Here is a 13,725-nt window from a genome sequence, read left to right as displayed (position 1 = left end):
TTTTTAATTTGCAGAAAAGCTTATTCAGTCAAGTTAAAGAGTCTGTGAATCAACACCTAAGCCTGTGGCCGTAGAGTCATTTCCCATTTCCCCAACTCTGAAACCCCCAACTTCATCAAAAGAATGAGAAAACAATAAAAACAAATATAAAATTGCAGTGTTGTCATGAGCCTACACACACATACACAGAGGAAGAGATGAAGTGGAACAAAGATAGCTTCCAAACCAAAAAGGTCTGATCCAGTGGAGAAAAAACCTGTCAACACGCCTCTGAAATCTCTTTGATGGCAGTGGAAGGGAGAAGAGGCTGGTACAGCACTAGGGAATTCCTCTTTCATGCGATTTTACTGCTAGATAGCTCACTGGCAATGGGGTGAGGGAAGTAGTTTAAAGACTAGCATACCCCGGAGGGCAGTACAGCCTGCATTTCAAGATGAGAAATGATCTTCATCATTTATTAGGAGAAGCTTCAGGAAGGATCATAGATAATTTTATTTATTCCTGCTGCTGAGTGCTTAAGGACCTTCCACTGGATCCATACCTCACTGAACTTTGTGCTGTATATGAAGCTTCAAAATAAAAGCTTCTTGCGTCCTAGGCAAAAGAAAAGAGCTATGTTGGGCCAGTGTGACAGCAGAAACATAGCGGATGATTTCCAAAACTTGGGTATCAACAGAGGGAGAAGAAAAAAAATCCCCTCACCTTTTGCCTATACTTAAAGAGATGACCAACTTGCAAAGAGGCGAAACGCTCCACCTTAGGTCACTTCCCTGAAGCTCCCTCCCTCAAAACCAGTGCCTCTGAGCCTCCTTTTGCCCTGCGTTCCTTCTCCTTGCCCTCGCACCAGGAAGCCGTTTCCTCTGTGATCTCTCCTCACTCCTCCCTTCACTATTCATAGCTCATTCTTGCTGTCTGAGGCCATGGGCAGCAGATTGAAGTGAGGTTAATGGACAGAGAACCGCTGCTGGCAGCTTCCTCTGCTGTGGTGCTCTGCTTAGCCCTGAGCGACCCATCATCTCTGGTGGCTGAAGCTAGGAGCAGAAGAAATCAGTCGAGTGGCAGCTGGCACCATACGGCCGTAGCAGAATAGAGGCGAGGGCAGCCAAAACCGGGGGTGCTCCGGACTTGCCCGAGTTATTGTCACCGTCCAAGGAAGGCAAGAAAAATACCAATGCCAAAGCTGTTACAGCTGGACTGCCTCCTCGCGAAGCGCAACTCGGCCTCTCTCCCAGTGGCCGGCCTCTCCCGCGCTCTGCAGGCTGGCCAGGCAAAGCACTGCCATCGGCGAAACTGTTTGTGCGACCAACTTCCACAGCACAACTCGGACAGTTTGTTGTGATACTGCCCTGAGGCCGAGCATCAGCAAAAACAGACGTCATACGAAGAATTTGGACGACTGAAACAATCTCTTCACCTCCTTTCTTTTGTGACCTTCGCAATCTTTAATTAGTTTCCCCATGCAGCATAACTCTGGTGGTTTGAGGCTCATCAATCATTTCTGTCAGTTCACCATATCCATCTTTTAAAGAGACAATACTGAATCTCTGCCTGACCAGATCTGCTGATCCTACCAGATCCCCAATTATTTCCTCATGCCATATGCCTGTCCTCCTCCTGTCTCCTGGAGCTTTGGCCCATGCAGGTCCAAACGCTTCGCAAGAAAGAGCAATATCTCTCAAAAAAAGCTAGGGCCTCCCTTCACTCAGATGGTTGAGGAGGGGTGCTGCAGTCATGAGAGAGTTCAGCACAAGAGCAGAGATGAGACCCTCCATGTTCTCTTTCTAAAAGCACAGAAGTTTCACTGTGCTGGACAGTAAAAGAAGATAGGTTACTCTCCAGGCATGCATTCGCAGGGAATATAGCTCCTACCCTTCTCCCCCCTGCCCAAGAACAAGCACTGAAGCCAGAGAAATTTGGGAATGGGATGCGTATGTTTCCATCCCCTCCAATCCTCCCCCTAGTTATCTAAACTTACTTTTAATAGGTCGGTCAACTCACTTTGAGTAATAGCTTTCTGCTGCAACTTCAAGACACATACTTCAAGAAAAGTGAACCTAGAAAGGAAGTCTACACTGATAAGAGAGTTGATATTTTGATATTTTCCATATGTAGCAAGAATATATATTTTAAAAAAATAAAGTGCAGATTGCTTCACAGAGAGTTTAGGAGGCCTTTACAACAAACCTATCCCTCCAAACACTACAGGGAAATACTCAGCAAGAAACTGATTCAACAATAAAAAAGAGGGGTTAACGTGCAGTGGGGACAAAAACATATTAAAACCACATGCTAAAACATTTAATTACGACTATTGCTAATGATCTTTTAAACTATTTTATAACCTCCAAAGCGTAACATAAAAATCTCAGCCTTGCTCCTGACTGCCCCCCTCACACTGCCAGGTTCCCAAGTACTATTCCTCATGCTGCAAGCATCTTATCTGCTTATGACCTTCTCTTGCACTTTTAAAACAACAACAACGCTGGAGTTTTTTGTCAGAGGCCACTTCTTGTGCTTGACCCACGAAAGGACACTGTCCTTTCATACACACACACTCCCAAAATCATATACGCAGCTATTCTTCACAAAAGAAAAATCGTATATGCAGCTATTTCTTCACAAAGAAACTGTCTCAAAACAGGCTGGATATTTATCCTGTTCCCATATCAGCTCTTGAAAAATATTTGCATCTAATGCCACTTGTCACATGAACTCTTGCTAGAATCAAAAAGTAATAAAAGAAAATGTCACAAGTATCAGTTGTTAGGACAGAAACAAAAACAGAATTTATTTCTGCTTACAGAAATAAATTAAGAAAACCTGAAGGGCAAGCCGAAAGTGCAACTGTGCAATACAGTATGCTGTATCATGGAGAGACACCTGAGGAAGTTTAAACAGACCCACTGAGATGCCTTAAAGAATCTAATCACATTAGCACAGCCCCTTAATTAGGCTAGCGTGATTTGACACCCAGCAGGACCACCTAGTTGAGTCCGAGTCCTGAACTGATAAAATTGTGCTTGCTCAGTGTCCAAATTTGTTCATTCAGCTCATGCATGGGTATCAAAGGACAGCACAGTAAAAATGTTCAAACACACTCCAAGATTTAACAACAACAAAACAAAAATGTGACGGACAGCTTTTTGCCAGTATTTGACAGAGCAGTCCATGTAGAAAAGACTTTATCTTGTTCTTCTCATTTTACAAACATTTGTAAACACCTTTCAAAGAAGTCTTTGTTTGCAGATACATATATATGTGGAAATTACATAAAGCATTGTAAAGAGAAAAAGAGTACGAGATGATGAAGTTTTCCAGACTCGGAAAAATAAGATACCTATAGAGAGATGGATTAAAAGGAAGATTTGAGTAATCTTAGAAAGACAGATAGAGATACAAATGAAGTGATAGTGGTCTTCTGTAGAGTATTTCCCCCTTCAATCTTTCAAGGGATAGAAGAAAAAAAGAAGAAAAAAACCTATCACACTTCATCGAGTTGAGGAAACCAGGACTCAAAAGCATTCAAGTAATCAGATGAATGTGGAAGTCTCCGGAAAGATGAGGAATAGCACTTTCAGTCACCCCCCATAAGCACAACGACCTGGGGAAAACATCTGTTTGTATCCCATTTTATTGCCTCTTTCTTTAATTTTATGTCATAGTTACCTTTTGGAGCAGTAGGATTCATTCTTCAAAACTGCCACACCAAAACATGCTATTAGACCCCAAATTAATACCTGGGTAGGCTCACTTGGAAGAGATTGTTTTCCTTCACGTCTCTATAAGCATAGTGAGCAAACGACCTACCACACTTTTCCAAGCGACAGCATTGCTGTTTCACTCTCCTGTTTTCAGTTGCTTCAGTCCCCATACTTTGCACAGTAAGAATGAAACAGAATTCTGATCTTTACATTTTACTGCTTTTGTTGGCATAAGTTAATTTTTTTATAATATTTTAAAATTGTATATGTTTTTATAAAATTCCTTCAACGTATTTTTGAGGCTTATAATATTTGTGTAACATTACAGGATACTAAGGTGACGTAAAGATATGATTCATTGCCTCTGTGCTAAGATCATGCAGCTTATGCAACGCAGCACAAGAAGATGTGCCTGGGAAAGATATTAAAGAAGAAATTAATCTCATTTTGTTCCTCCACAGAGGCACAGTCAGCCCCCTGCCAAGCCTTTCTACTCATTCATACCACAAGACTGCTGGTTATATAGAGTATAGTAACATCAGACCTTAAGCATGGGATTTATCAAGCTTTAATGTGCTATCTCTATAATGCAAGCCTCCTATGGGGATGATTACTATACATGTTTCTTTTTTCATTATGCAAAAAATATAAAATGATATCCTCAGTTTCCAGGGCATCTCATTAGAGAAGCTCAGAAAGTCAGAAACATTGTTCATTGCTTGGCTGTAAAAACGTTCCCTGGGCAAAAAGCCCTGAATAGATGCCACAGCATTTCTATTCCCCAGGTATTTCCATCTATTCTGTGAAGGCAATGTTTAATACTAATAGGAGTTGTCTGGATTACTGACATTTGGAAAAATGGTGGGGGAGGTGGAAAAAACGAATAAAATGGAAGCAATAGAAAGGAGGTACATCTCAGGAAGGAGATGGAGAGTGAGAGACAACAGTAGGGCGTATCTATCTCAGGCTGAACTTTTTTCTGGAGAGAAGAATCAAAACAGGGGTTTTCAGCCATGTAAAAGAATGAAGTCAGGGTTTCTGCTGTTAAAAAATATCTTTCAAGCATTTTCTAAAAAAAACTTAAGTAGCACTGTCAGCTGGGGCACAGGATCTGAAATTTGATCAGGGCTTCCTTGGTGCCAGAAAAGTCTATTTTACTGCCCAAATTTTAACCCACTCAGATTAGTACAGTCTGGAAAGCCTTGGGAAATCATTCGTATAACCTTCCTGGCTGTATGTCCCTCTAAATGTTCTGTCTGCATGGCGATATTCCACCGTAGTGCTTTCAGAGGCCCAAACAGCCTTTCCTTGCAAGCTGCTCCTCTCAACAGGCTCTCATTGCTGTGATGTTACCTTGCAGACAACTGCAGTAACAAAGCCTCTAAAACTTAGGAAAAAAAAGTCACCATCTCTGGTAGACTTAGGATCGAAATTTGGCATCTATTTACCCTTTGTTAGGGTATCTGACTAACAGCTAAGAAACTTAACACAAAGACCAAGCAAGGATCAGAGGAATGACAACAGGTGGAGAAATCCACACAACCTAATAAGTGAAAATCAGAGCACACTGAACTGGCTCCTTCCCAAGACCATCCACGGTGAAGGATCAGACTGTCTCTGCTGAGAAACCCACAAAGATGAGTCAACTCTCTCCTCAGAAAGTTTTGCAAAGTAAGGGAGTGATTTGCCTCCAAAGGTACAGGACTCATTATGGGATGCAGGAGGAGGATCATTTTGCAACTGTGGAAAACTTACTATGGGAAGTTTTAAGGGGATTGTGAGAATGTGTGAGACCTACTAGGGGACCTACTAGGACCAAAGTTAGGGAAAGGAAGGGATCAAGGTGAATCAGGAAGGAATGAGAATGGGAAATAGAAGGCAAAGGAGAAGAAAGGGCCGATCAAGTAAAGGTGGTAGTTTGTCCTCTATTTTCATTATACCTGATTCTGAGCATCTTCTCTGTGGGTGCACTCTCTGCCCTGAGTGTTCATACACACTCCAGGCAGAAAGCCCACCCACACAGAAGATGCTCAGAAAACTCACTAGCAAAATCCAAGCCAGAGTAGCTGGTAAAAAAGAGACTTGCGTGCCACTGACTGGAGTGACACCACAAACTGCAGGGGGTTGTCGGTCCAGCTGCCAGCAGCTGGAGCACGGCAGGGGGCCTGGAGGCCACTCTTGAACAGCCTGAGGGTTTACAGCCAGCAGCTGAAGGGACTCACATCTACATATTGCACTAGTAGACCCCAGTGACAATCAGCAGAACAGGAGGGACAGGACGGGGCTGGGTGCGCTGGTCATGTTCATGCAAGTGCTGTGGTTGTGTGGGTGGGAGCTGGTAAAGGCAGTGCTTTCTCTTCATATCGATCTGTGCAGACGGAGGTGTGAGTATTGAGTGACTGCGCGATCAGCATCGCTGCTGGCTGCACCTGGAGACAGGGAACTGCAGCGGCCATGCACCCATGGGGCTGGGACAAGAGGAAAGCCCCTGGCTCCCCATGTCCTCTTGCTTCAGCTACCTCTAACAGCCTGCACTTCAAGTATGTGAATACCTGCAAAGAGGAGCCACAAATAGGTGCAATGCCTGTGACTCTGAGACATTAAATATATTTTCATTTTAGATGATTGTCAGGAAAAACTTCTCTGTGAAGATCGCACAATCTGAAACTCTCCCACAATAATTTGTGGATGTTTCCCCTACATATATACTTTTATGTTAAACAAGAAAGCATAAGAAACATGATTTAATGCAGTGAGTAACCAGCACTCCCAGAGAGTATTCTACACTACTGATTAGACAAGTCATGGAGATTCTTTGTCTTCAGTTTTCGTAATTTTAAGCCAAGCCAAGCCAAGCCCCTTTTTCCAAGTATGCTAGACAGTTTTAACAGTCTTCTTGTTTTAAATCCAGCGCTGATGTAGCATGCACTTATTGAAAAAAAAAAAAAAAAAAAAAACTTACCTCCAAGTTATACAGATATTTGAAACTGTTTTTCTGATTGGCTGCCTTTTCCACAGCTTGAGCTAATTCCACTGCTCCTCTACCACCAGCCGACCAGTGATTGCAGGGTACAGCATCAAATGCTCCAGATCGCTTTGCAATCTCACAGACCAAATCAACTTCAGCAGGAGAGTCAGTTCTGCCAACCAAACAATTCTATGTCATGATTTTACGTAATTACCTCTCTTTTATAACCATATATGCTTAGCCTTATTCTATACATGCAATTGTAAAGCAAATGTATTTATAAATTGTGACATATACATAGCACATTGATAGACAGCATATTTACGTCTTTCAAGAACACTTTTATAATTTTTTGTAACTAATGAATACAGAACATTAATAATTCTGTAACATTATATATCTTCTCTGTTATTAAAGCCTTAAGTAGCAGTGGAAGATTTAAATATTTTTATATTCATGATGAAAAATAGAAAACATTTAAAAGTTTCTTTTCTTCAAGCCAAAACCACTTTATTTAAAAACTAAGAAAAGAAAGTTCAAAGTGTTACATAAAATAACAGCTTTCTGAATGCAATAATATCTTTAGGTCTTAATTCAAATTTAAAAAAATTAAAGGCACATCATATTGATTCAGATTCTTCTGTCCCCACTGATCAGGCTTATACACAGAAATAAGAGACACAGCATAATTCAGGTAGCATAGCAATGCCTCCTGCTTAAACTATAGGCTTGAATTGCAGATTTACCCATGCAAGTAATGGAAGAACAGGCTTACTTGAAGACATTTAGAGCAACTACAACAGGAACTCCAAATAGCTGAGTAATTTGAATCTGTTTCTGTAGATTACAGCAGCCATCAGCTACCAGCTGGAGGTTCTGTGCAATTAAACAAAAATGGTTGGAAATAGTAAGATGCATCAAGTCTTATCCAGCCAAAGAATTTTCTATAAATTAAACATAATATAAATAGGGCAGATCCTGACAGTTATGGGCAAGTAAATTGCTTCCAAACAAAACATTTTTTTGCTTATCCTATTTATTCTTTCTTCAATTAATAAGCAACAGATATATTTAAGTGACTAAGCAGTGTCCAAAATTTGTATATGAATATCATAGAATCACAGAATCAGTAAGGTTGGAAGGGACCTCTGGAGATCATCTAGTCCAACCTCCCGGCTCAGTAGGGTCACCTAGAGCACGGTAGACAGGGTTGCATCCAGGCAGGCCTTGCATATCTCCAGAGAAGGAGACTCCACAACCTCTCTGGGCAACCTGGTCCAGTGCTCCGTCACTCTCACAGGGAAGAAATTCCCCCTCACGGTCAGCAGAACTTCCTGTGCTGCCAGACTACTCCTTTCTGTGACACAAGAAGACAGTTCATCTGATGATCAGCTACCAGTAAATAAAATAAGGATGTCAAAAATGATCTGTTGGTAGGTTTGCAAAAAATACTGGCAACCTTGTTGCCTGCTGCCCTATTTCTCCTGCTCTGACTAGTGGATGCCCTGAAAATACCTAGCGGTACAACACAGATGTGCTGCCGGTCACTACCGGATGGAAGGTAAATCATTTTTTCTCCTTAGCTGTTCTGGTCACCTTGTGATTACTCCCTCACCCTTCTTCTTAGTAGATCAGTCAATCAAGAAGCACAGCAGATACCTCTTCCAAACTCCAGTGCAGAAGCAAGGCACTCAAATCACATGCCTTTGTGCAACATCACACAACCAAGGAGACAGCTCTAACTGCAAGTCTATTAAGCTGCAAATGCTCATTCACATCCCATGACCTCAGCAATATTGAGACCACAGAGATGGAGCCTGTAAGACTTATATGCTTGTGTCAAGATCTGTATTACATGCACGAGATATTAAATGCAGAAATAACTGTGCAAATATATTGGAGTCTCCTGTCACGCACGATGAATGACCATTTGTCTATTTCTTCCAAAGTTTCTGAACAAATTACAGTAGAGAGATGGGATCTGACACACAGATGTGTTAATTGCACAAACTAATGTATATACGTTCCAGTCAAAACCTCATTAGTGGATTTTTTACGTGCTCTGTCAGTTTACACTGTATCACCCTTTTCTCAGTTGTAATAAAACACACATCCTTAGGCAGACAGAACCAAAGAACTTAAGTGGCTATTTAAACATATATTGTTCACCATGTAAAGGTGATCAGGTTGCAAAACTGTCAGAAATTAGAGGGCAGCAGCTAGAACACAAGTAACTGGTTAAACTACCAGATTTTGTCTATAATGAAGAGACAAAGAAAACTTAAAGAATCTAGTTTGAAGTGTGACACCCAACGCCAGACACGAAGCACAAACAAAGTAAACTTATTGTTTAAAGGACAGGTTAAGCTGTCATTAATTTCAGGGAGCATCATTCCTTCCCCCAGCCCTCTCAGATGCCAGTTTTGACCTCTGCACCATTCTGCCCCTGTCCCATGAATGCCAGAAATGCTCGAGAGGCCGCGTGACGGACTGGAACAAAGACATGACCAGACCAAAAGCTCAGTGGTCCTGGAAAAATTGCTGAAAAAAAGTTATTCTCAGCTGGTTCAGTTCCTCAGTCCAGTGTACCACCCAGTCACACACAGCACACACTAGAGGGATGACATCAAGTGGGCGAGGGAAGGTGAGATGGTTTCACTTACCAGCAGTGCCTGCTAAGGGAGATTACTGAATACCAGTATCAGAGCGCGTTATCGTTGCCCCTGAGGCTGCACGCTATCCACCCAGTGGAATGAGAAGTTGTTATGCTCCATACACCATATTACTCTGTCTCTTTTAAGCAAACACTTCCTCATAAAATTTTTATAATAGTTCTGCTTACCTCTTCTGTGTATTCTTTCTTAAGTGGGGCACCAGCAGTTACCTGGAATAATAAACAGTCAGTGAAAATCACTGCAGATTTAACAATGCATGCCATAGTCCTAAATGGTCAGAAGCACATATTGCTTACTTTCTACACTGTTAATCACTGCACACAGTGCACAAAAAAAATCATAGCTTGACCGCAGGTTCTGTTTTATTGCGAATTACATTAGAAATTTGCAATTATATTGCAAATGCAGCTATACAATACAATTAGATTTATACAACACAAATACACTTACATTTGCAAATATATTACGAATTACAATTACAATACAAATTCGCAAATTTTATCGCAAATTATGTATAAGATGAATAGTAGCACTTTCCATTTTCTTTGGACAGCAAGATACAGCAGTGAATCAGAAACTGGTGGTAAAAGATTTCTTAGAGAGTAAAATGACTACGTAAAACTAAGAAACAAAAAAGTTACACCATTGTTACATCCCTTAAATCAATTTTTGGTATTTGAAACCCAATTTGGCCATTTTGGTGACATGAATGAGTTACTGCCACCAAAACACAACTACTAGAAGATTAAGCTGACTTTTTCTCCAACTTGGACACTAACTTAAATTGTAATTGCTGAATCTTAGTTTAGCCATAGTAGTGTGAGAATCGGCAAACACTCAGCTTAGAGGATAAGTAGGCTGAGCAAATCAGATATAAAATAAAACTGCATGCATATCCAGAACATTTACACGTACTTTTGACATAGGTCACTCTTCAGGGTATATCCATATGCTTGAAGTGACTCTAATGCTGCCTACAAATACTTAGTTCAAGACAAGTTCAAGTCAGGGAAGGAACAGAGATGGTATAATGTTATTTAAGCAAACTGTTCTCTGTTCCTAGCTTGTGTATTTTGGCAATATATGAAAAAAACAGATCTAAAAAAAAGTTGAAGGAAAGTCTGCAGAGTGGAAAAGGAGGGATCACAAATGTGTGTTCATTTATGGGACTTTGAACAAGTTAGCTAAACTTAATTTTGACAAATATAAAAACTAGAATGTGTAAAATGAACAGTTATTTGTATGTAAAAGTTTTCTTTAAATTAATTTGTATTTTTAGAAGGTATGCCTTTAATGTAACTTCAGATTTTTTTAAAAACGTGACATATATGCTTCTTGTTAACTGCTGTACCCTTAATACAATACAGAATGTAACTAATAAATAGTACGTAAGATAGAGCTCTCAATCACAAATGAGACATTTAAGCTGATTTTAGGACTTAGAAAGTCTTTCTTTCACCCACATGACCTTCTATTTCTATTTAAATAGATAGTTATTAAGTAGTTAATTGGAAGGAATTCAGCCTTGTCATTTCAGATGTCTTAGCAGACAGAACTTGGGCCCTTTCCACATGCTTAACAGCGCACCAGCAGCACAAAGATGATGGAAAGCTACTTCAAACAGCTGGCTGAGGGGAAATCAACTCAGCACAGATAATTAAAAAAGTAACAGCATCTTTGGGTGCCCTGTAATTGCTTGAGGCAAGGAACTGTACGCAATGGTTTTAACTTGCTGGAAAGCACAAAGATGGACAGAGTATCACACGGGTACTACATTGAGCCTCCAAGGACCAAACAGTCCCAAATATTGGTCTTGGTCACTTTTGTAGATAACCCTCCAGTAGAAGTATTTAGTATTCCATATGCCTGTATGATGCATCATGTGACCAAATGAAAACTTTATACTTCTACAGACAGATCAGACAGAAATAGAGATAGTTATGAAAACACATATCAATCCTTGTTTTGCAACACTGATTGATAATGTACATGACAATAAATCAGCCTTGAAAATGCATGGAAGAATTCAATTTTAAAAAAAGTTTCATTAGAAGTGGGCTAAAATAACAAAAGTTACATAATTATGTCTACCATCTGAAAAACTGAAAAAGGAAAAGCTCAGCTTTAGATGATTAGTTGTAAGGAAGATGGTGCATTCCAAAATGTTGCGGCCATGGAAACAGCTGCCGCATTTTCACCCAATAAGACTGTTTCCCTAGCAGCATCATTCTCTCACATGCTCCTGGGCAGAAAAAAACTATTTCTAGGGTTTTAGTGTCTGCTTGGCTAGCAGAGTGCTAGCCTGATTGAATGACTGGGGAGTACTTCTACGATCAGTAATCTGTGCAAGTCTCTTCTCAGCTTAAAGAACAAGAAATGACACACTGGCGACCTTCACTACACTTGGAAAACACCTGCACAATTGTATCAGTTACCTCAGCATCCCTGAGGGAACTAACCTGAGCAGATTAAAAGGACAGAAGGAGTTCCCATTATTGCAGTGAAAGAAATCTCAAAAGCTTCACTAAGTTCCCTACCTCCACTCAAATACTGCAACCTGAACTCTCTTCTCACTCCTCAGCTGCCAAGTTTCCCAGCTTATGAGTGCTTTAGTGCACTTATAAATGCTATTTCAAGATGTGAGGAAAAGAATATAAACATTTTATAGCATATTTTTTCATGCAAACAAACTTCTCTCAGCAAGGTTTAGTACTTCTGCAGAGGTCTTTCACTCTTTCATTTGTGCCTTTCCATTCTTGCATTGCCTTTGGACACCACAGCTATACGGTAAGGTAACTCAGAGAGGGTATCTGAGTACTGTTCCATGACCTACCCCCATTATTTCTTAAACCAAGATATTTTACTCATTTCAAACATTAGCAACAATTTTATTTTCCAAAAAAGGTGCAAAAACTTACATTTGGCCCACCTCCATGCATCTTCAAAGCCCTCACTGTAGCAACAAGCACAACCACACTGGGAACCAAGCCAGAGGCTCTGCATTTGATGTTGAAGAATTTCTCCATCCCAATGTCAGCACCAAAGCCAGCTTCAGTTACTGTTAAGCATTAAAAAAACAAAACAAAACCACACATAAAACATGCTTTTGGTTAAACGCTAGGGGATACTTTTACTTTAGCATACAGTGTACTTAAATATACACCAGTACTCAGTTTTGAATGAACTTTCAAATGGAGTTCTATTTACATTACTGAGTCTGATTAAAAAAAACAAAAAACCAAAAAAACTATTCCCAATTCAGAAATAAATTCTCCTACTCTTGATCAGTACAATATATCACTGCATAGTCACATGGGGGGGGGAAAGCAACACAAATTAATCTGAATCATCAAAATTTTACAAGCATCTGGTCCTTTAAAATAACTATTTCTGTATAATTACACTTACTTAAAATGTTTGAAAAAAAACTTACTCATATAAGAATTCCCTGTACTAGACTTTCTTCCTTGATTTCACTGAAGAAGTTCTTTCATCACTAATAATGGACCTAAATTCTCCTAAGTTTGCAGAATTTTTCCTCATCTCTTGCTTTTCTAGAGCAGATGTTTAATTACAAACACAAAACAGCATTTATAACCCTGTCTTACTGTTGAAAATAATATTAACAGTGAGTTCTGTAAGAAGGTTTTGCATGAAGGAATTGTCAGACGTTAGCGTTACATGACTTGAAAAAAATTATGCAGAACTAGAACATGCCAGGCAAAGTCCTCTTAGTAAAGACAGAAATAGAAGAATACCTGCCTACCTCTGAAGACACTGCCTTCATTTAAACTTGCTCTGATTTGGCATATATCAATTACTTCAGTTGCCTCTCTTAAATTCTAATTCAAGGAAGCTGAGATTTTCTTCTTTTTAGATGAACACAAGCAGATGGCCATTGGTAAATTCAACGGATTAAATCTCAGTGTGCATGTGTATGTATGTGTGTGCGTGTAGTACGTGTGTGTGTGTGCGCGTGTAGTGTGTGTATGTGTGTGTGTGATCATGGGGGTCAGGGAGGACGAGCGCAAGGTGCAACTTCCAGGAGAGGCTCTGCTGCCGTGGGGTGAAGTATCCTCCTGCTGGCAGTGATGCACATTAGGAAGTCCTGGCCTTTCTGCGCTTGTTCTCCTGCACCAGCCCTTTCCCACCCCTGCGTTTTAGCAGGCGCCAAAGCAATTTCCTGCGTGGCACTGCTCTGCCGGAGGAAACGGCTGGTGGGACTGGGGGAGGGCACAAGGACGCGCAAACAAGGAGATGGGGGGGCAGAGAGCAGAAACCTCCTGAAACAGCAACCCAACAAATGTCCTCATTAGCATTCTCCAAAATTATTGCAATGATTTTAGTATCTCTTTCCGAGCAACCCTGAGAAAAACAGGTA

The 13,725-nt window shown here is 40.5% G+C and overlaps 1 protein-coding gene across 1 annotated transcript in view; it reads right to left on the bottom strand.

Annotated features, from left to right (window-relative positions):
• MTHFD1L (methylenetetrahydrofolate dehydrogenase (NADP+ dependent) 1 like) overlaps positions 1-13,725 on the bottom strand; it is a 162,368-nt gene that overhangs the window by 59,064 nt on the left and 89,579 nt on the right. The window contains exons 21-24 of the mRNA XM_062572378.1: positions 12,263-12,402; positions 9,512-9,553; positions 7,445-7,545; positions 6,664-6,841 (exon numbers count right to left, since the gene is read on the bottom strand). Of these exons, the coding sequence (XP_062428362.1) occupies positions 6,664-6,841; positions 7,445-7,545; positions 9,512-9,553; positions 12,263-12,402 (461 nt within the window). The remainder of the gene's footprint in view (positions 1-6,663; positions 6,842-7,444; positions 7,546-9,511; positions 9,554-12,262; positions 12,403-13,725) is intronic.

This window comes from Rhea pennata, chromosome 3 (genome assembly GCF_028389875.1).
Source record: "Rhea pennata isolate bPtePen1 chromosome 3, bPtePen1.pri, whole genome shotgun sequence".
Classification (NCBI taxonomy): domain Eukaryota; kingdom Metazoa; phylum Chordata; class Aves; order Rheiformes; family Rheidae; genus Rhea; species Rhea pennata.
This window is presented reverse-complemented; position numbering and strand designations above follow the sequence as displayed.